The sequence below is a fragment of the Acinonyx jubatus genome, chromosome E3, assembly GCF_027475565.1.
Source record: "Acinonyx jubatus isolate Ajub_Pintada_27869175 chromosome E3, VMU_Ajub_asm_v1.0, whole genome shotgun sequence".
Lineage (NCBI taxonomy): Eukaryota > Metazoa > Chordata > Mammalia > Carnivora > Felidae > Acinonyx > Acinonyx jubatus.
Window position 1 is genome coordinate 12517832 of NC_069398.1, and position 23158 is coordinate 12540989.

At 36.4% G+C, this 23158-nt stretch overlaps 1 protein-coding gene across 1 annotated transcript in view; it reads left to right on the forward strand.

Annotated features, from left to right (window-relative positions):
- The window catches only part of LOC106970513 (phospholipid-transporting ATPase ABCA3-like), a 179733-nt gene that overhangs the window by 27288 nt on the left and 129287 nt on the right, over positions 1 to 23158 (forward strand). The window contains 2 exon segments of the mRNA XM_053212893.1: positions 9409 to 9529; positions 10109 to 10222. Of these exon segments, the coding sequence (XP_053068868.1) occupies positions 9409 to 9529; positions 10109 to 10222 (235 nt within the window).

The following is a 23158-nucleotide window of genomic DNA, read 5'->3' on the forward strand; positions in this document are numbered from 1 at the left end:
CTTTTAATTCCCTTGCCTTTGGAGACGTAGCATTTGACAAAATTCAACATCCTTTCTTAATAAAAACCCTTGAGAAAGTCGGGATAGGAGGAACATACTTAAACATCATAATAGCTATTTATGAAAAGCCCACAGCTAATAATCATCCTCAATGGGGAATAACTGAGAGCTTTCCCCCTGAGATCAGAAACAAGACAGGGATGTCCACTCTTACCACATTGTTTAACATAGTATTGGAAGTTCTAGCATCAGCAATCAGACAACAAAAGGAAATCAAGGCATCAAAATTGGCAAAGATGAAGTCAAGCTTTCACTTTTTCCAGATGACATGATATTATACATGGAAAACCCAATAGACTCCACCGAAAGTCTACTAGAACTGATACATGAATTCAGCAAAGTTTCAAGGTACAAAATTAATGTACAGAAATCAGTTGCATTCTTATACGCTAATAATGAAGCAACAGAAAGACAAATAAAGAAACTGATCCCATTCACAATTGCACCAAGAAGCATAAAATACCTAGGAATAAACCTAACGAAAGATGTAAAAGATCTGTATGCTGAAAACTATAGAAAGCTTAGGAAGGAAATTGAAGAAGATACAAAGAAATGGAAAAACATTCCATGCTCATGGATTGGAAGAATAAATACTGTGAAAATGTCAATGGTACCCAAAGCAATTAACACATTCAATGCAATCCCAATCAAAATTGCGCCAACATTCTTCTCGAAGCTAGAACAAGCAATCCTAAAATTTGTATGGAATCATAAAAGACCCAAATAGCCAAAGTATTTTTTTTAATATATGAAATTTATTGTCAAATTGGTTTCCATGCCACACCCAGTGCTAATCTCAAAAGATACCCCCTTCAGTGCCCATCACCTACCCTTCCTTCCCTCCCACGCCCCCATCAACCCTCAGTTCTCACTTTTTAAGAGTCTCATGCTTTGGCTCTCTCCCACGCTAACCTTATTTTTTGTTCCTTCCCCTCCCTCATGGGTTTCTGTTAAGGTTCTCAGGATCCACATAAGAGTGAAAACATATGGTATCTGTCTTTCTCTGTATGGCTTCGTTCACTTAGCATCACACTCTCTAGTTCCATCCACGTTGCTACAAAGGGCCAGATTTCATTCTTTCTCATTGCGACATAGTACTCCATTGTGTATATAAACCACAATTTCTTTATCCATTCATCAGTTGATGGACATTTAGGCTCTTTCCATAATTTGGCTATTGTTGAGAGTGCTGCTATAAACATTGGGGTACAAGTGCCCCTATGCACTAGTACTCCTGTAACCCTTGGGTAAATTCCTACCAGTGCTATTGCTGGGTCATAGGGTAGGTCTATTTTTAATTTTCTGAGGAACCTCCACACTGCTTTCCAGAGTGGCTGCACCAATTTGCATTCCCACCAACAGTGCAAGAGGGTTCCCGTTTCTCCACATCCTCTCCAGCATCTATAGTCTCCTGGTTTGTTCATTTTGGCCACTCTGACTGGCGTGAGGTGATATCTGAGTGTGGTTTTGATTTGTATTTCCCTGATGAGAGCGATGTTGAGCATCTTTTCATGTGCCTGTTGGCCATCTGGAGGTCTTCTTTAGAGAAGTGTCTATTTATGTTTTCTGCCCATTTCTTCACTGGGTTATTTGTTTTTGGGGTGTGGAGTTTGGTGAGCTCTTTATAGATTTTGGATACTAGCCCTTTGTCCGATATGTCATTTGCAAATATCTTTTCCCATTCCGTTGGGTGCCTTTTAGTTTTGTTGGTTGTTTCCTTTGCTCTGCAGAAGCTTTTTATCTTCATAAGGTCCCAGTAGTTCATTTTTGCTTTTAATTCCCTTGCCTTTGGGGATGTGTCAAGTAAGAAATTGCTATGGCTGAGGTCAGAGAGGTCTTTTCCTGCTTTCTCCTCTAGGGTTTTGATGGTTTCCTGTCTCACATTCCGGTCCTTTATCCATTTTGAGTTTATTTTTGTGAATGGTGTGAGAAAGTGGTCTAGTTTCATTCTTCTGCATGTTGCTGTCCAGTTCTCGCGGCACCATTTGTTAAAGAGACTGTCTTTTTTTTCCATTGGATATTCTTTCCTGTTTTGTCAAAGATGAGTTGGCCATACTTTTGTGGGTCTAGTTCTGGGGTTTCTATTCTATTCCATTGGTCTATGTGTCTGTTTTTATGCCAATACCATACTGTCTTGATGATGACAGCTTTGTAGTAGAGGCTAAAGTCTGGGATTGTGATGTCTCCTGCTTTGGTCTTCTTCTTCAAAATTACTTTGCTATCCGGGGCCTTTTGTGGTTCCATATGAATTTTAGGATTGCTTTTTCTAGTTTTGAGAAGAATGCTGGTGCAATTTTGATTGGGATTGCCTTGAATGTGTAGATTGCTTTGGGTAGTATTGACATTTTAACAATATTTATTCTTCCAACCCATGAGCACGGAATGTTTTTCCATTTCTTTATATCTTCTTCAATTTCCTTCCTAAGCTTTCTATAGTTTTCAGCATACAGATCTGTTACATCTTTGGTTAGATTTATCCCTAGGCATTTTATGCTTCTTGGTGCAATTGTGAATGGGATCAGTTTCTTTATTTGTCTTTCTGTTGCTTCATTATTAGTGTATGAGAATGCAACTGATTTCTGTACCTTGATTTTGTATCCTGAAACTCTGTTGAATTCATGTCTCAGTTCTAGCAGACTTTTGGTGGAGTCTATCGAGTTCTCCGTGTATATTATCATGTCATTTGCAAAAAGTGAAAGCTTGACTTCATCTTTCCCAATTTTGATGCCTTTGATTTCCTTCTGTTGTCTGATTGCTCATGCTAGCACTTCCATCACTATGTTACACAGCAGCGGTGAGAGTGGACATCCCTGTCGTGTTTCTGATCTCAGGGGGAAGCTCTCAGTGTTTCCTCATTGAGGATGATATTAGCTGTGGGCTTTTCATGATTGGCTTTTATGATGTTTAAGTATGTTCCTTCTATCCCAACTTTCTCGAGGGTTTTTATTAAGAAAGGATGCTGAATTTTGTCAAATGCTTTTTCTGCATCTATTGACAGGATCATATGGTTCTTATCTTTTCTTTTGTTAATGTGATGTATCATGTTGATTGATTTGCGAATGTTGAACCAGCCCTGCATCCCAGGAATGAATCCCACTTGATCATGCTGAATAATTCTTTTTATGTGCTGCTGAATTCGATTTGCTAGTAGCTTATTGAGAATCTTTGCATCCATATTCATCAGGCATATTGGCCTGTAGTTCTCTTTTTTTACTGGGTCTCTGTCTGGTTTAGGAATCAAAGTAATACTGGCTTCATAGAATGAGTCTGGAAGTTTTCCTTCCCTTTCTGTTTTTTGGAATAGCTTGAGAAGGATAGGTATTATCTCTGCTTTCAACGTCTGGTAGAACTCCCCTGGGAAGCCATCTGGTCCTGGGCTGTTATTTGTTGGGAGATTTTTGATAACTGATTCAATTTCTTCACTGGATATGGGTCTGTTCAAGCTTTCTATTTCCTCCTCTTTGAGTTTTGGAAGCATGTGGGTGTTTAGGAATTTGTCCATTTCTTCCAGGTTGTCCAATTTGTTGGCATATAATTTTTCTTAGTATTCCCTGATAATTGCTTGTATCTCTGAGGGATTGGTTGTACTAATTCCATTTTCATTCCTGATTTTATCTATTTGGGTCATCTCCCTTTTCGTTTTGACAAGCCTGGCTAGAGGTTTGTCAATTTTGTTTATTTTTTCAAAAAACCAACTCTTGGTTTCATTGATTTGCTCTACAGTTTTTTTAGATTCTATATTGTCTACTTCTGCTCTGATCTTTATTATTTCTCTTCTTCTGCTGGGTTTAGGCTGCCTTTGCTGTTCTGCTTCTGTTTCTTTTAGGTGTGCTTTAGATTTTGTATTTGGGATTTTTCTTGTTTCTTGAGATAGGCCTGGATTGCAATGTATTTTCCTCTCAGGACTGCCTTTGCTGCATCCCAAAGCATTTGGATTGTTGTATTTTCATTTTCGTTTGTTTCCATATATTTTTTAATTTCTTCTCTAATTGCCTGGTTGACCCACTCATTCGTTAGTAGGGTGTTCTTTAACCTCCATGGTTTTGGAGGTTTTCCAGACTTTTTCCTGTGGTTGATTTCAAGCTTCATCGCATTGTGGTCTGAAAGTATGCATGGTATGATCTCAATTCTTGTATACTTATGAAGGGCTCTTTTGTGACCCAGTATATGATCTATCTTGGAGAATGTTCCATGTGCACTCAAGAAGAAAGTATATTTTGTTGCTTTGGGATGCAGAGTTCTAAATATATCTGTCAAGTCCATCTGATACAATGTATCATTCAGGGCCCTTGTTTCTTTATTGACCGTGTGTTTAGATGATCTATCCATTGTTGTCAGTGGGGTATTAAAGTCCCCTGCAATTACCACATTCTTATCAATAAGGTTGCTTATGTTTGTGATGAATTGTTTTATATATTTGGGGGCTCCCGTATTTGGCACATAGACATTTATAATTGTTAGCTCTTCTTGTTGGATAGACCCTGTAATTATTATATAATGCCCTTCTTCATTTCTTGTCACAGCCTTTAATTTAAAGTCTAGTTTGTCTGATATAAGTATGGCTACCTCAGCTTTCTTTTGACTTCCAGTAGCATGATAAGTAGTTCTCCATCCCCTCACTTTCAATCTGAAGGTGTCCTCAGGACTAAAATCATTCTCTTATAGACAGCAAATAGATGGGTCTTGTTCTTTCATCCGTTCCGATACCCTGTGTCTTTTGGTTGGAACATTTAGTCCATTTACATTCAGTGTTATTATAGAAAGATATGGGTTTAGAGTCATTGTGATGTCTGTAGGTTTCATGCTTGTAGCGATGTCTCTGGTACTTTGTCTCACTGGATCCCCCTTAGGATCTCTTGTAGGGCTGGTGTAGTGGTGACGAATTCCTTCAGTTTTTGTTTGTTTGGGAAGACCTTTATCTCTCCTTCTATTCTAAATGACAGACTTGCTGGATAAAGGATTCTTGACTGCATATTTTTTCTGTTCATCACATTGAAGATTTCCTGCCATTCCTTTCTGGCCTGCCAAGTTTCAGTAGATAATCTGTCACTACTCTTATTGGTCTCCCTTTATATGTTAGAGCATGTTTATCCCTAGCTGCTTTCAGAATGTTCTCTTTATCCTTGTATTTTGCCAGTTTCACTATGATATGTCATGAGGAAGATCAATTCAAGTTACATCTGAAGGGAGTTCTCTGTGCCTCTTGGATTTCAATGCCTTTTTCCTTCCCCAGATCAAGGAAGTTCTCAGCTATGATTTCTTCAAGTACACCTTCATCACCTTTCCCTCTCTCTTCCTCCTCTGGAATACCAATTATGCATAGATTATTTCTCTTTAGTGCATCACTTAGTTCTCTAATTTTCCCCTCACACTCCTGGATTTTTTTTATCTCTCTTTTTCTCAGCTTCTTCTTTTTCCATAATTTTATCCTCTAGTTCACCTATTTTCTCCTCTGCCTCTTCAATCCAAGCTGTGGTCATCTCCATTTTATTTTGCAGCTCATTAATAGCATTTTTGAGCTCCTCCTGGCTGTTCCTTAGTCCCTTGACCTCTGTAGCAATAGGTTCTCTGCTGTCCTCTATACTGTTTTCAAGCCCAGCGATTAATTTTATTACTATTATTCTAAATTCACTTTTTGTTATATTGTTTATATCCTTTTTTAATCAGTTCTTTAGTTGTCATTATTTCCTGGAGATTCTTTGGAGGTGAATTCTTCTGTTTCGTCATTTTGGATAGTCCCTGGAGTAGTGCTGCCCTGCAGGGCACTTCCCCTGTGCTGTCTTGAATAACTGGAGTTGGTGGGTGGGGCCACAGTCAGACCTGATGTCTGCCCACAGCCCACTGCTGGGGCCACAGTCAGACTGGTGTGTACCTTCTCCTCCCCTCTCCTAGGGGCAGGATTCACTGTGGGGTGGCGTGGCCCATCTGGGCTGCTTGCACACTGCCAGGCTGGTGGTGCTAGGGATCTGGCGTATTAGCTGGGGTGGATCAGCAAGGTGCACAGTGGCAGGAGGGGCAGGCTCAGCTTGCTTTTCCTTTGGAGATCCACTTCAGGAGGGGCCCTGCAGCACTGGGAGGGAGTCAGACCCGCCAGAGGGATGTATCTGCAGAAGGACAGTGTTGGGTTGGGTGCGCGATGCAAGCAAGTTTTGTGATGGGAACTGGTTACATATGTGATTTTGGCTGGGGGATGGGCGAGGGAGATGGCGCTGGTGAGCGCCTTTGTTCCCCGCCAAGCTGAGCTCTGTCATCTGGGGATCAACAACTCTCCCTCCTGTTGTCCTCCAGCCTTCCTGCTCTATGAGCAGATCTGTTAACTTATAACCTTCCAGATCTTAAGTCCTGCTTGCTGTCTGAACACACTCCATCTGGCCCCTCCACTTTTGCAAGCCAGACTCGGGGCCTCTGCTTGGCCGGCGGGCCATCCTTCCACCTCAGCTCCCTCCCACCAGTCCTTGTAGTGGGCACCGCCTCTCCGCCCTTCCTGCCCTCTTCCGTGGGCCTCTCGTCTACGCTTGGCTCTGGAGAATCTGTTCTGCTAGTCTTCTGGCGATTTTCTGGGTTATTTAGGTAGGTGTGGGTGGAATCTAAGTGATCCACATAATGCAGTGAGCCCAGCGTCCTCTTATGCCACCATCTTCCCAGAAGCTGCCAAAGTAATTTTGAAGAAGAAGACCAAAGCAGGGGACATCACAATCCCAGACTTTAGCCTCTACTACAAAACTGTAATCATCAAGATAGCATGGTATTGGCACAAAAACAGACACATAGACCAATGGAATAGAATAGAGACTCCAGAATTGGACCCACGAAAGTATAGCCAACTCATCTTTGACAAAGCAGGAAAGAATATCCAGTGGAAAAAAGACAGTCTCTTTAACAAATGGTGCTGGGAGAACTGGACAGCAACATACAGAAGAATGAAACTAGACCACTTTCTTACACCATTCACAAAATTAAACTCAAAATGGATGAAGGACCGGAATGTGAGACAGGAAACCATCAAAACCCTAGAGGAGAAAGCAGGAAAAAACTTCTCTGACCTCAGTCGCATTTTCTTACTTGACTTGTCTACAAAGGGACTAGGTTTTCAACTTAAGAATTTTGAGGAAACAATAACATTGAAACTATTGTAGTAGAATTGAATGGGTTATCATAAAGAAAGTATGCCCATATTATCATGATCCTGTAAGAAATAAAACACTGCCGACACTCTAGAAGTCTGATTGTGTTCCCCTCAAAACATTTTCCCTAAAGTATACAGTAACCTGATTTCTAATATCATGAGTTAGTTTTGTCTGTTTTGAACTTGATATAAATGGAATCATGCACTATATTGTGTCTGCGTGATTCTTTACAGCTAAATATGTAGCTGTAGTTCGTTCATAGTCATTGAGTTATAGGAGTTTTAAGATTCCGTAGTATGACTATCAAAACTTACCTATTTTCCTTCTGTGTTTGGAGTTTGGGTATCGTAAGTAATTCTATGAATATTTTATACATTTTTTGCTGAATGTTAGATTATGCATATTTAACTTTAGTAGATAATGCCAGTGCTGTCAGCACAGAGCTCCATGTGGAGCTTGATCTCACCAACCATGAGATCATGACCTGAGCCGATATCAAGAGTCAGGTGCTTAATGGACTGAGTCACCCAGGTGCCCAAATTTTATCTAATTTTCTAATTTTTTTCCAATTTTATGGGAGTGTTTTGGCTTCAAAAATGTAGAGATCTTTCACTTTTCATTGTTTCAATTGTACAAGTCTTTTGCATCCTTGGTTAAGTTTGTTCTTATGTGTTTTATTCTTTTTGATGCTATTGTAAATGGAATTGTTTTCCTAATTTCCATTTCAGATTGCTCATTGATAGTATATAGAAGTTCTACTGATTTTTGTGTGTTGACTTTGTATTCTCCTACTTTGATGGGTCATCTATTAATTATGACTTTTTTTAATGTGTGGAATCTGTGGGGTTTACATGTAAGATCATCTCATCTGCAGAGTACTCCTTCCTTTCCAATTTGGATGCCATATGATACACACACACACACACACACACACATACATATATATGTATATGTATATGTGTGTATATATATATTTATATATTTATTTGCTCTGATTAGAACTTCTAATACTGTGTTGAATAGGAGTGAAAGCTAGTATCATTAATTTTCTCTTGATCTTAGGTGAAAGAGTATGATATTAGCTGTTATTTTTTTATATGGCCTTTGTTATGTTGAGGGAGTTCCCGTCTATTTCTAGTTGAATGTTTTATCAGTCTTGAATTTCTGCATCAACTGAAATGATCATGTGTTTTCTCTTAATGTGGTGTGTTATATTGGTTGATTTTCTATGTTTAACTCTCCTTGCGTTCCATGAATAAATCCCACTTGGTCATGGTGTATAATCCTTTCAACATGCTGCTAAATCTGGTTTGATACTATTTTGTTGAAAAATTTTGTGTCAATATTCACAAGGCATATTGGTCTGTAGTTTCTTTTCATGTGTATCTGTCTGAACACTAGACTTATAAAATGAGTTTCCTCCTCTTCAAGTGTTTGGAAGAGTTTGAGAAGGATTATTGTTTATTCTTTTTGAAATATTTGATAGAATTCACCAGTAAAGCCTTCTGCTCCAGGGATGTACTTTGTTGGAAGTTTTTAATTAATGATCTAATCTTATTCCCCATTATTGATCTGTTCAGATTTTCTCTTTCTTCATGATTCAGTTTTGGTAGCTTGTGTGTTTTTAGGAACTTGTGCCTTTTATATAGGTTATCTAATTTTTTGGCATATAGTTGTTCATAGTATGCTTTAAGTGATTGTTTTTATTTCTGTAAAATCAGAAGTAATGTCCCCAGTTTCATTTGGATTTTAGTAATATGAGTCTTCTCTCATTTTTTAGCCAATTTGACCAAAAATTTGTCCATTTGCTTTTATCTTTTGTAATTGAATTAAAATATACTTACATTACATGTTTACATTTATAAAATATATTTATATTACATTGAATTAAAATATATTATGCCCTACTAGAAGAAGGCATAATAAAAAGAAAGGGGATATTAATGTAAGTAGTTTATAGTTTTGTTAAGGGTGTTTCATGCCTGAAAAATATCAGGTAAATTATTGGTGAGGTCATCTATGGGCTTATAAGCATCTCAGAGCTCCCACACACTAGCTGAGTAATTTTAGTCAAGTCATTGATCTCCTCTATAAATTGGGCATGATAATATTTCTTATTTAGCCAATTTTGATTGTGGTGGAAATTTAGATAATATTTGTGAAAGCATTTTGTATATTATATTGTTTTACATGATGTTGATTTGTGTTAATTCTCCCACAGGAGTACCTGCTCATGATAGGACTCAGTAATTGGATGCTCTGGGCTGCCTATTTCTTCACATTCCTCTCTTTGTATTCAGTTATCATCCTTTTGATGTGCATTATTTTCTTTGCCAAGGCAAGTGTCTATTTCACTGTCCAGGCTATAGCTAAACTCTGAGAGGAAAAATGGATACATATGGTGTGGTCCTGTTGGATTCAGGAAGTGAACATGTGCCTATTGGTGACTCCGCTCTGGAAATTCAAGTGCTGCTTAGTCTCTCAGCAAACTAAACTTTTTTTTTAAGATTTAAAAAACATGTTTATTATTTTTGAGAGAGAGACAGAGAGACAGAACATAAGCAGGGGAGGGGCAGAGAGACAGGAAGACACAGAATCTGAAGCAGGCTTTAGGCTCTGAGCTGTCAGCACAGAGCCTGACACAAGGCTCGAACTCACAAGCCGTGAGACCATGACCTGAGCCAAAGTTGGGTGCTCAACTGACTGAGCCACCCAGGCACCCCTCCAGCAAACTAAACTTTAAGTCTAGGTGTGTGGACCTTCTGTAGTTAATGAATTGTTTACTCATCTCCCTGAGGCTTGTCATTAATTTCACTAGGACTTTTAAAATATTTAAAGATGTTTCATTTCTCTTCTATTGTTTTGCTGTGACACCATTTAGAGTATGACTCAACTGGTTTCCTGATTGTTTTGCTAGATAGAACCTGTGCCAGTTATCCAATACAGTGACCCATCTCTTGTCTTCGTCTTTTTGCTATGTTTTGCTATCGCCACAATGTTCTTCAGCTTTATGGTTAGCACATTCTTCAATAAAGGTAAGTCAAAAACTCCTGGGAAAAATTGTCAGTGACTCAGTGGGGATTATATTTGGAAGCTCCTGTGACTTTCATTTGCCATCTCATCTGTAGCTTGTTTACATTCTAGCTAAAAAGACAAGTATTATATGTACATGAAATGATTCCAAAAGAAATGAAAGGAGTAGTGAAAATATAGTATAGTATACATGTGAAAAAGGATAAGAACCAAAATAAGATAATGTTTGAGGATTCTTTTTAACCTTTACCTGTGGCTTCACATGTGGTATCTGTTTAACCATCCAGCAGGAATGGTAATGATTCAGATGGCTTCTGTATATTCTACTAGAGGGAATAAAGTCTGTCAGTATGCGATGATGATCCTGGGGTATGTGAAGAGGAAGAAAACAACAAAATTGCTTTCCTGAAATAAAGGGTCTGTGTACTTCATTAATAGATTTTTATTGTGTGTTTGATGTGAATTGGAAATATAGTGTCCCATAGAGCTGACATTGACCTTGGAGACATGCATATCATATGCACAAAAAAAGATTTGACAGGACATGCAGAGAGCAATGAAAATTAATGGATCATAGTATACACACGAAAAAAGAATTAAAATCCTCCAAATTCATATTAAGGTTGAGATAAACCAAAGAATGCTTCCTGTAGAGATTAGTTTTTAAACACTTTTGAAAGACTAGAAGATTGGAATAGGAAGTCAATGGATGCAAGCATCATTCATATCTTTGTGCTGGCACGGTGTCTAATATACAAAGGCAAGTGAAAATTGTTTCCTTCCTTTTTGAGGGCTCATACCAATAGCAGTCATGACCAATAATTCTATTTCATTTTATTTTTATTTTTCTCAGTACATTATCACAGTATTGTTAGTTAATGGCTCCTCACAAGGCACATGATTGTATGTATGACCATAAACAGCCAAAATTAAAAAACAAAACCAGCCAACCCGGAGGTAAAGAAAAGTGGTGTGTCAACGTAAGGCACAATGTGATATACCAAAGAGAAAAAAGAGATAGTTAGAAAACAAATACTGTTGTTTTCTGTTTCTGGAATTATGGCAGACTAGATATTTAGAAGGTTTTTGTACGTGTCTTTTGGTATATATGTGTAAGACTTTCACTGTGGTATATAGTTAGGAAAGGAATTGCTAGGTCATAGCAAGGTTTGTAAATGCCCAGCATGACTACCCATGTCCAACATTTCCAAAGTGGTTGTGTGCTTTTACAGCCCCACTAAAGGAAGATGAGAATTCCTACTGCTCATATCCTTGCCAGAATTTACTGTCAAGCTTTAATTTGTGCCACACTAGAGATATGAAATACTATCTTATGGCAGTTCAAACCTTCATTTTCCCACTTACTGATGAAGCTGAGTGTTATTAATATGAGTCATGTGTTTCCTTTTCTATAAAATCTGTGCATGCTTGTCTATTATGATTATTGATTTTCAGGAGTTATTTATATATTCCTACTGCCGACTTTTCGTTAGTTGCAAATGTGTTGCAAAACTTGTCCCAGTTTGGAACTTTTAGCTTTTTGTTAATGTTATCTTTTAATAGCGATTTGAATGTAACCAATTGTTTCCTTTACCAATCTCATCCTTCATAATCTGTGATACTAAATATTTCAGTGAAAAAAAATTTTCCAAGGCACAGAGTTATCTTCCTGTGTTCTATATAGGGATTGATATTTTGTGTGTGGTATGATATGGTGAATTGATTTTTCCCTCAAGTGCATAAGCAGTTGTCCGGCAACATGTGATAAATAGTTCACCCTTTCCTCACTGCTCTGCAGTACCTATTCTGTTATACGTCAAGATCCCCCTCATGTGTGCATTTGTATGGAGGTGGTCCTTTCACTGATACGTTATGTTTGAAGCATATTCACAGCATTTTAGTCAAGATGGCTTCATAATAAATCTTATCACCTGGTAGGGAAAGACGTCCAGTCCATTCTTTTTCTTCAAGTATGTCTTTGACTATTCCTGGCCCTTTGCTACTCTGTATACGTTTTAGAATAAGTAGGTTATGTTTCATAAAAAAAATACTGTTTGCATTATCAATCAAAGTGTATTAAATCTATAGATCATTTTGGGGAGAATTAACATCTTTATAATTTTGAATCGTCCTCTTCAAGAACATGATATATATTTCCTTTTGATTAGGTCTTTTAAAATTCTTTTTTCTAGCTTTATATTTTTGTTATAAAAATTTAATAACTGTCTTCCTGAGTGTTTTTATTCTTTATTATTAAAAATGAAATATTATCAAAGTTATATTTTCACCTGCTTGTGATAATATTTAAATGTTGCCTTTCCTTACAATTTATTAAACTCTTAAATTATTTCTAAGAACTATACATTCCTTTGGATTTTCTATATGCACATTCCTATAACGTGAAAATAAGGTGGGTTTTTTTTTCCCTCAGTCATTTTGTCTTATTTTCTTTCACCTCTTACTGCACAGGCTAGATCCTCTAATATATAATAAAAGGAATTAATGTAGATATCTTTGTCTTGTTCCTAAAATTAAATGGAAGTGGGGTGTTGTTGTTTGTTGTTTGTTTTATTTTAGAAAGAGCGTCCAAGAGTGGGGGAGAGTGACCAAGGGAGAGGAAGAGACAGAATTCCAGGCAGGGTCCATGCTTAGTGTGGAGCCTGCCATGGGGCTCAGTTCCACAACCCTGGAATCATGACCTGAGCTGAAATATAGAGTCAGATGCTCAACCGACTGAGCCACCCAGGTGTCGCAAATGGAAATGTTTTTTATTAGTAGTAAATACATACAACATAAAAATTACCATTTTAGCTATATTAAATAAGTATACAATGTGGTAGCATAAAGTATATTCCTAATATACCATCACTATTATTTAATTTCAAAACATTTTCATCACCTGAAATGGAAACCACATATCTGTTAAGCAGTACTCCCATCCCACCATCCCCTCAGCCCCTGGCAACCACTAATCTGCTTTCTGTTTTTATGGATTTGCCTATCTGGATATCTCATATAAATGTAATGATACAAATATGTGACATTTTGTGTCTGAATTTTTTTTTACTTAGCTTAATGTTTTCAAGATTCATCTGTTGTGTGGCATTTATCAGTACTTCACTCCTTGTTATGACTGACTAATATTACATTGAATGGATGTACAACATATTGCTCATCTAGTCATCCATTCATGGGCATTTGGATTGATTCCTCCTTTGACTCTTGTGAGCCAAAGTGCTTCAATGAACATGTGGGTACAAATTATTGTTTGTGCATGTGCCTTCAATTATTTTGAATATAAACCTCAGAGTAGAATTGTTTGGTCATATGGTAATTTAATTCCCAACTTTTTTGAGGAACCATTAAACTGTTTTCCATAGTTGTTGCAACATTTTACATTTCTACCAAGAATAAAGGAAGGTAACAATTTCTCCACATCCTTGCCACTCCTTGATACATTCCATTTTTTATTATAGCCATCCAAATGAGTGTAAAGTGATACCTCATTGTGATTTTGATTTTCACTTCCCTAAACGGTAATGGTGTTGGGCATCTTTTCATGTGCTTGCTAGTCATTTGTATATCTTCTTTGGAGGACTGTGTGTTCAAGTCCTTTGACTAACTTTTAATTGGATTGCTTGTATTTTGGTTGGTGTGTTGTAAGAGTTCTCTATATATTCTGGATACTAAGCCCTTTCAGGTACATGATCCTCAAAATACCTTTTGACTCTCTTAATAATATCCTCTGGTGCACAGAAATTCTTAATTTTCATGAAATCCACTTTACCTCTTTTTCTCTTCTGTGTGTCAAAGAACCCATTTGCTAAACCTAGGGTCATAAAGATTTACCTGTACATTTTCTTCTGAGAATTTCATAGTTTTAGCTGTTATATTAATGTCTCTTATCCACTTTTAGTGTTTATATATGGTATGAAATCCAGGTCGAAGTTCATACCTTTTGCATTTAGATTATCTGTTTGTCAAAGGACCATTTATTGAAGGACTGTTCTTTCCCTTATTGATGCTCTTGTCACCATTGTCAAGAATCATGTGTATATAGGACATATGACATAAGTCCTTTATTTCCATATTCTCAGATGTATTCCACTGGGTTTATATATATCCTTAGATCAGTAACACACTTTTGAGATTACTATGGTTTTGTAGTAAGTGTTGAAAATGGGAAATGTGAGCCTTCAATTTTGTTTTTGTTTTTGTTTTTGTTGCCTGTTTAGGGTTCTGTGCAATTCAACATGAGTTTTAGGTTTGGCTTTTCTATTTCTGCAAACAAAAAAGGCAAATGGGATTTTTTTTAAAGATCACAATGAATCTGTAAATCACTTTGGGGAGTATTTTTATCTTAACTATATTGTCTTGTAATTCATGAAGACATTTCTTTCCATGTATTTAGGTAGTCTTTAATTGAGGAATATTTTATTGTTTTCAGTGTACACTTCTGCAACCCCTTGGTTTAATTTATTCCTAACTATTTTATTTTTTTCTGCTATTACAAATGGAATTCCTTTTTAATTTTATTTTCAGATTGTTCATTGATAGTGTCAAAAATTCAGCTCAGGGGTGCCTGGGTGGCTTAGTCAGTTACACATCCGACTTTGGCTTAGGTTATGATCTCACTGCTCCTGAGTTTAAGACCTGTGTCGGGCTCTGTGCTGACAGCTCAGAGCCTGGGGCCTGCTTCAGATTCTGTCTCTCCCCTGCTTGCATACTCTCTCCCTTTCTCTCTCTCTCAAATATAAAACATTTAAAAAAATTTAATTCAGCTGATTTTTATGTATTGAACTTGTACCCTCCATTGTTGCTGAATATGTTCATTAGTTTTAATAGATTTTTTTTGTAGATTCTTTAGGGCTTTCTGCATATAAGATCATGTCATCTGCAAATAGAAAAAATAGAAATAAGCTTACTTCTTCCCCTCCAATTTGGATGTCTTTAATTTTTTTCTTGCCTAATTGCTGTGGCTAGGACTTCTAGTGCTATGTGAATAGAAATGGTGAAAACACTCATATGTGGAATTTAAGAAACAAAACAGATGAACATATGGGAACGCAGGGAGAGAATAAAGGGGAAAAAACCACAAGAGACTCTTAATGATAGAGAACAAACTGAAGGTTGAAGGGAGGGATGTGGGTGGGCAATGGGCTAGATGGGTGATGGGTATTAAGGAGAGCACTTGTTCTGATGAGCACTGGGTGTTGTATGTAAGTGATGAATCACTAGATTCTACCCCTGAAACCAATATTACACTGTATCCTAGCTAATTAAAATTTAAATTGAAAAACAAAAACAAAAAAAGAAAGATACGGTGAAAACAGAAACTCTTACCTTCTTCCTAGTCTTGAGGGAAAATTTTCATTCTTAAACCATTAAGTGTGATCTTAGCTGTGGATTTTTCATAATCTCGTTTATCATGTTGAAGTTTCCTTCTTTTCCTAATTTTTGAGGTTTTTTTTTGTGAAATGATGTTGAGTTTTGTCAAATCTGTTATCTGCACAAATTAAGATGATTATATGGGTTTTTTCCTCCTTTCTACTAATGTAGTGTGTTTCCATGGACTGATTTTTCTCTGTTGAACTATCTTTGCATTCCTGGGACAAATCCTACTTAGTCATGGTGTAGAATCCTTTTAATTTGCTGCTGCATATTTGGCAAAGTACAACATCCATTCATAGTAAAAACCCTCAACAAAGTAGGTCTGGAGGGAACATACCTCGACATAATAAGGCCTTAGATGAAAAACACACAACATCATACTCACTGGGGGAAAATTGAAAGCTTTCCCCTTTAAGATCAGGAAAAAGACAAGGATGTCCAATCTCTGCACTTATATTCAACATTGTACTGGAAGTCCTAGCCATAGTAATCAGACAATAAAAAGAAATAGAATGCAACTATATTGGTAAGGAAGAAGGAAAACTTCCACTCTTTCCAGATGACATGGTACTATATTTAGAAAACCATAAGGACTCCACCAAACTACTATAACTGATAAATGAATTCAGTAAAGTCTCAGGATATAAAATCAATGTACAGAAATCTGCATTTATATACACTAATAATAAAGCAGCAGAAAGAGAAATTAAGAAAATAATCCCATTTGCAATTGCACCAAAAGTAAAATACCTAGGAATGAACTTAACCACAGAGGTGAAGGACCTGTATCCTGAAAACTATAAAACATTGATGAAAAAAATTGAACATGATACAAAGAAATGGAAAAACGTTCCATGTTCATGGATTGGAAGAACAAATATTGTTAAAATATTTATACTACCGAAAGCAATCTACAGATTTAATGCAATTCCAGTCAATATACCAACAGCATTTTTCACAGAACTAGAACAAACAATCCTAAAATTTGTATGGAAACATAACAGACTATGATTAGTGAAAGCAGTCTTGTAAAAGAAAAGCAAAACTGGAGGTATCACAGTTCCAGACTTGAAGTATATTACAAAACTGTAATAAAACAATATGGTACTGGCACAAAAATAGACACATAGATCCATAGAACAGAATAGAAAACTCAGAAATAAACCCACCATTATATGGTAAGTTAATATTTGACAAAGGAGGAAGGAATATCTGATGGGAAAAAGACAGTATCTTCCAACAAATGGTGCTGGGAAAACTGGACAGCTACATGCAAAAGAAACTGTACCACTTTCTTATACTACACAAAAATAAACTCAAAATGGATTAAATACCTAAATGTGAGACCTGGAACCATAAAAATCCTAGAGGAGAGCATGAGCAATAATTTCTTTGACATTGACCATAGCAACATTTTTCTAGATATGTCTGTTGAGGCAAGGGAAATAAAAGCAAAGATACTTAACTACTGGGACTACATCAAAATAAAAAGCTTCTGCACAGAAAAGGAAACAATCAACAGAACTAAAAGGCACCCCCCGGAATGGGAGAACATATTTGCATATGACATATCTGTTAAAGGGTTAGTATCCCAAATATATAAAGAACTTATAAAACTCAACACCCCAAAAACACCCCAAAAACTAATGATTCGATTAAAAATGGGCAGAAGACATGAATAGACACGTTTACAAAGAGGACATCCAGATGGCCAACAGACACATGAAAAGATGGTCATCATCATTGATCATCAGGGAAATACAAATCAAAACTACAATGAGATGTCATCTCATACCTGTCAGAATGGCTAAAATCAAAAACACAAAGAATAACAAGTGTTGATAAGGATGTGGAGAAAAAAGAATCCTCGTGTACTATTGGTAAGAATGAAAACTGGTGGAGTTACTGTGGGAAATGGTATGGAGGTTCCTCAAAAAATTAAAAATGGAACTACCATAAGATCCAGTAATTCCATTGCTAAGTATTTACCCCCAAAATACAAAAACATAATTCACAGGGACACATGCACCCCTGTGTTCATTGTAGCATTATTTACAATAGCTAAATTATGAAGTCAGCCCAAGTGTCCTTCAATAGATGAATGGGTAAAGATGTGGCATATATATATACAATGGAATATAATTTGGCCATGAAAAAGAATTTGGCCACTTGCAACAACATGGATGGAGCTAGAGAGTATTTTGCTAAGCAAAATAGTCAGAGAAACACAAATACTATATGGTTTCACTCGTGTGGAATTTAGGAAATAAAGTACAAAAAACGAGGGAGGGGGGAAGGAAGAGAGAGAGAGAGAGAGAGAGAGAGAGAGAGAGACAGAAACAGACTCTTAACTATAGAGAACTGACTCATGGTCACCAGAGGGGAGGTGCACTGAGTAATGTATAAAATTGTTGAATCAATGCATTGTAAACCTGAAAATAATGTAACCCTGTCTGTTAACCATACTGGAATTAAAATATATACCTTAAAAAAATGTTGCTGTATTCAGTTTACTAGATTTTGTTGATGACTTTTGCATCTGTTATTCACATTTTATTTTCTTGTGATGTCTCTCTCTGACTTTGTTACTGGGGTTATGCTTTCCTCAAAGAGTGAGTTATGAAGCATTCCTTTCTCTATTTATTTTGGTAAGTTTGAGGGGGATTGGTGTTAATTATTCTCTAAGTTTTCATATAATTCACCAGTGAAGCCATAGAGTACTTTGTTTTTTCAATTGGAAAGTTTTTGATAGTAATTTAATATCTTTGCTTGTTATAGGTCTATTCAGATTTTCTATATCTTCTTGAGTCAGTATTGGCAGGATCTGCATTTCAAAGATTTTTCCCATTGCATCAAGGTTGTGTAGTCTGTTGCTATGCAGTTATTATTAATATTTATTATTTGTATTACTTTGAAGTTGGTGTGAAAGTGCACATCTTTCTGATTTTAGTAATTCTCTTTTTTAGGAGGTATATGTAAAAGTTTATTAATTTTGTTGACCTTTTCAAAGAAAAAAAAACTTCTGTTTTTCTTAATTGGCTCATTGTTTTCCTATTCTCTATTTTGTCTCTACTTTAATCATTATTATTTCCTTTTTTCTGCTAGCTTTAGGTTTAGCTTGTTCTTCTTTCTCCTTTTCCCTAAGGTGGAAAGTTAGGTTATGATTTGAGGTATTTCTTCTTTTTTAATGTAGGTCTTTACAGCTATAAATTTTCCACAGCACTGCTTTCATTGTATCTCCTATGTTTTGGTATGTTGTATTTTTGTTTCATTTATCCTTAAATATTTTCTAATTTTCCTTGAATTTCTTCTTTGACACATTGGTTGTTTAAGAGATTTTTTTTCTATAATTTTCACACATTTTTTGGTTTAATTTGTACACATTTGTAACTTTCCACCTGATTTCTTGCTTCATTCCATTGCAGTCCTAAAATATCGTTTGTGTGATTTAAACCTTTTTAAAAGATTTATTGAGACTTGTTTTGTGGTCTAACATATAGTCTTTCCTAGAGAATGTTCCATGTGCACTTAAGAATATATATTCTGGGGTGCTTGGCTGACTCAGCCTATTAAGCATCTGACTTGATTTTGGCTCAGGTCATGATCTCATGGTTCATGAGGTCAAGCCCCCTATGGGACTCTGCACTGACAGCATGGAGCCTGCTTGGGATTCTCTCTCTCTCTCTCTCTCTCTCTCTCTCTCTCTCTCTCTCTCTGCCCCTCCCCCACTCACACACTCGCTCTGTCTCAAAATAAATAAACATTCTTTAAAAATGAATAATATATATTCTGCTCTTTTTGGATGGAGTATTATGTATGTCTTTTAGGTAAAGTTAGTTTACTGTGTTGTTTAAGTCCTCTCTTGATCATCTGTCTAATTGTTCTCTCCATCATTGAAAGCTGGGTATTGAAGTTGTTAAGTATTATTAGAGAGCTTTCTATTTCTCCCTTCAGTTATCTTTTTTTGGTTCTTGGAATTCTCTTGTTAGATGAATATATGTTTTTAATTATTACATCTTTTTGATTGATTGACACTTCCATAAGTGTATGATATCCCTGATTGTGTCTTGTAACAATTTTTTACTTAAAGCCTATTTTATCCTATATTAGTTGAGTTACTGTAGCTCTCTTTTGGTTACTATTTACATGAAATATCTTATTCCATTCTTTCCCTTTAACAAAATTGTATCTTTGGATCTTAAAAATTTTTTTTTGTTTTATTTATTTTTGAGAGAGAGAGAGAAACAGAGACAGAGCATGACCCGAATAGGGGCAGAGAGACAAGGAGACACAGAATCTGAAGCAGGCTCTAGGCTCTGAGCTGTCAGCACAGAGTCCAAGGTTGGGCTTGAACTCAGGAACTGTGAGATCATGACCTGAGCCACACAGGCACCCCTGGATCATTTTTAAAAAATCCCTTCTATTACCTTCACTTTTTAATTGGAGTTTAATCCATTTATATTGAAAATAATTACTGATAATGGAGGACTTATATCTGCTATTTTGGTATTTGTATTTTATATATCATACCTTTTTTGTTCCTTATATCCTCCGTTTTGATTCCCTTATCATTTTTTTGTATGTATTTTCTAGTTATTTTCTTAAGGGATAATTTGGAGAGTACAATGAACACTTTAAACAACTTAATTATAATTAATACTAATTTAGCTTTAATAGTATTAAAAGCTCTGCTCCTGTCAGTCTCCATCTACCTTTTATGTTGGTATTTTCACAAACTGCATCTTTATATTTATATACCTATTAACACATCTTTACAGTTATTTACATGAATTTATTTGTCATATAGGAAAAAAAAAGAGGTGTTATAAACCAGAAAATACCATAATTCTGATTTTCATATTTATCGATGCAGTTACCTTCACTGGAGTTTTCTATTTCTTTATATGGCTTTGAGTGACTATCCAGTATTCTTTCATTCAGATTGTTCATCCTTGTGTGGCACATGTACAAGCAACAAACTCCATCAATTTTTGTTGATTTGGAAATTTTTTTTAATGTTTATTCATTTTTTTGAGAGAGAGACAGAGCATGAGTGGGGAGGAGCAGAGAGAGAGGGAGACACAGAAACCAAAGCAGGCTCCAGGGTATGAGATATCAGCATGGAGCCTAATGCGGGGCTCAAACCCACAAACCATAAGATCATAACCTGAGCCTAAGACAGAAGCTTAACCGACTAGCCACTCAGGTGCCCTGATTTGGAAATTTCTTAATGTCTACTTCATTCTTGAATGATAGTTTTGGTGTGTGCAGAATTCTTGCTTAACAGTTTAGTTTATTTTTACTTTTAATGCTTTAAAAATGTCACTCTACCTCCTTCTGGCCTGCAGCTTTCTGGCAAATTGGTTTTTAATCTGGTACATTATGAAACAGTTCTCTCTTGCTGCTTTCAAGATTCTTTTTTTTTTTTTTTTTGTCTTTGACTTTCCTCATTTTTGTTTTAATGTGTCTTAGTGCTGATTCCTTTGATTTTATTCCACTTGGAGTTTGTGTAGCTTTTTGGATTTGTACATTTACGTCTTTCATCAAATTTGGGAATTTTTCAGCCATTATTCCTTCATATAATTTCTCTGACCCTTTCTCTCCCTCTTTAATTTCTATGACTCCACAATTATGCACTTATTGGTAACCTTCATGGTGTCCCACAGGTCTCTTAAGCTCAATTAACCTTTCCTTATTCTTTTTCTGCCCTTCAGATCACATAATATCAGTTGTCTTATCTTCAGTTTGCTGATTTTTTTTCTTCTGCCTACTCATATATACTGTTGAACCCCTCTAATCAAATTTTCATTTCAGTTTTCTGTTTAAGCCCCCAAATTTCTGTTTGATGCTTTTTATAATTTAAATCTATTGATATTTTCTAGTTCATGGGATATGATTCTTGTTATTTCCTTTAGCTCTTTGTTAATAGTCTCCTTTAGATATCTGTGCATATTTAGGGCACTCTATTTAAAGTCTTTGATTAATAATGTAATGTGGTAATTCTAGAAATGTCTCCCCCAACTTCATGGTTTATTGTTGGTTGTGTGGATTGTAGTTATTAACTTAGTGAGTTTTCTAAACTATTTTTACAAAGACTGTATTATTTTGATGTGTAATCACTGAAGTCTGTGCTCTGTTGGTTTAGTAGTCAGCCAGCGATTTGACAGATTTCCTTAACTAGAGCAAAAAAAAAAAAGTATACTCTCTGATTGGCTCTCTGTTGGGCACTCTTTCAATATTTAGCATTAGTCTTCACTTCTCACTTTTGCAGAGCCTAAAGGTCAGCTCAAGGTTAAAGAGTAGGGTCTTCTCAGGTCAGTTTTGAACATTGTCCAACCCTGAGCATGTGAGTGGCCTTCTAGATTCTCCACTATATGTGGAAGTTTTTTAATGCCCTTATTCTTCCTTGTGTTTCTTCTTCACACCTTTTTTCCCCCAGGCTTTTTGTTGTGTCTGCTACTTTTCTCATTGTTATCCTTTGCAGCAGTCAACTGTGGGAAGTGTGTTTGCCTTTAAATGCTTTCAACAAACACTGATTGGGAGGCTGACTCTGCTCTGAGAAAGTTCAGAGGGGTGTGAAACAATGTGAAGTCCTTGAGCCACTTCCTCCGGAATCCCTCAAGGAGCCATCAGGCAGATCAGAAGAGTCAAGCACAGTTCTTTAAGAGTCAAGTCTGTATTGCACCCTCTGGTAACAGCAAGCCATATCAGGAAGGTAGACACCATCCCCATGGTTGGCACTGAGCTGGGGAGTCAGTTATGGTAGGCAGTTAAGAAAAAAAACACCATAATGTTGTTTTACTGAAAGTTGTCAGCTTTTTTTCTTTATTTAAGCACTTCCCTGGTGCTTATAAGTGTTAAAAATAACATTCCAGACCTCCAAAAAATCAGCTGATTCTGACAGCTTGAACCAATCAAGCTTATATTTGTCAGTTTACTCATTGTTTAGTAGAATACAGTTTTGGAGTTCTCTGCCTAAAAGAAACATTTTAACAGTTTACCATATATATGTATGTATGTATGTGTATATATATATATATATATATATGGTCTTGGTCCCCTTTTCTGGCACATAGATTTTAAAATCTTTGAAATTTTTGAAGTGTTGAGAACAGCAGAGGTGTCTTTTGTTACGTATTGAGGTGGCTTTTGGAAAGCACCTAAGGATGGGGGATGGTTGCCGCAGGAGCCAGCCATGTGATTAGAAGATTGGAACTCTCAGTCTCACTCCCTTGACCTCCAGCATCCAGGAGAAGGCCTGGAGGTTGAATCAGTCATCCATTGATAACTGATGATTTAATCAGTTGTGCCTATTTAATGTGTGAAGCCTCCATAAAAATCCAAAAGGATGGATTAGGATTACTTCCAGTTTGGTGAACATCTGAATATTTGGAGAGAGTGGTGGAATGGGAGAGGACAAGGAAGCACGATGCCTTTGTGCTATACCTTATTTTATGCATCTTTCCATCTGGCAGTTCCTGTGTTGTATTGTTTAGAAATAAACTAATGGTCTGGTAAGTAACATGTTTCTCTGAGTTGTGTGAGCT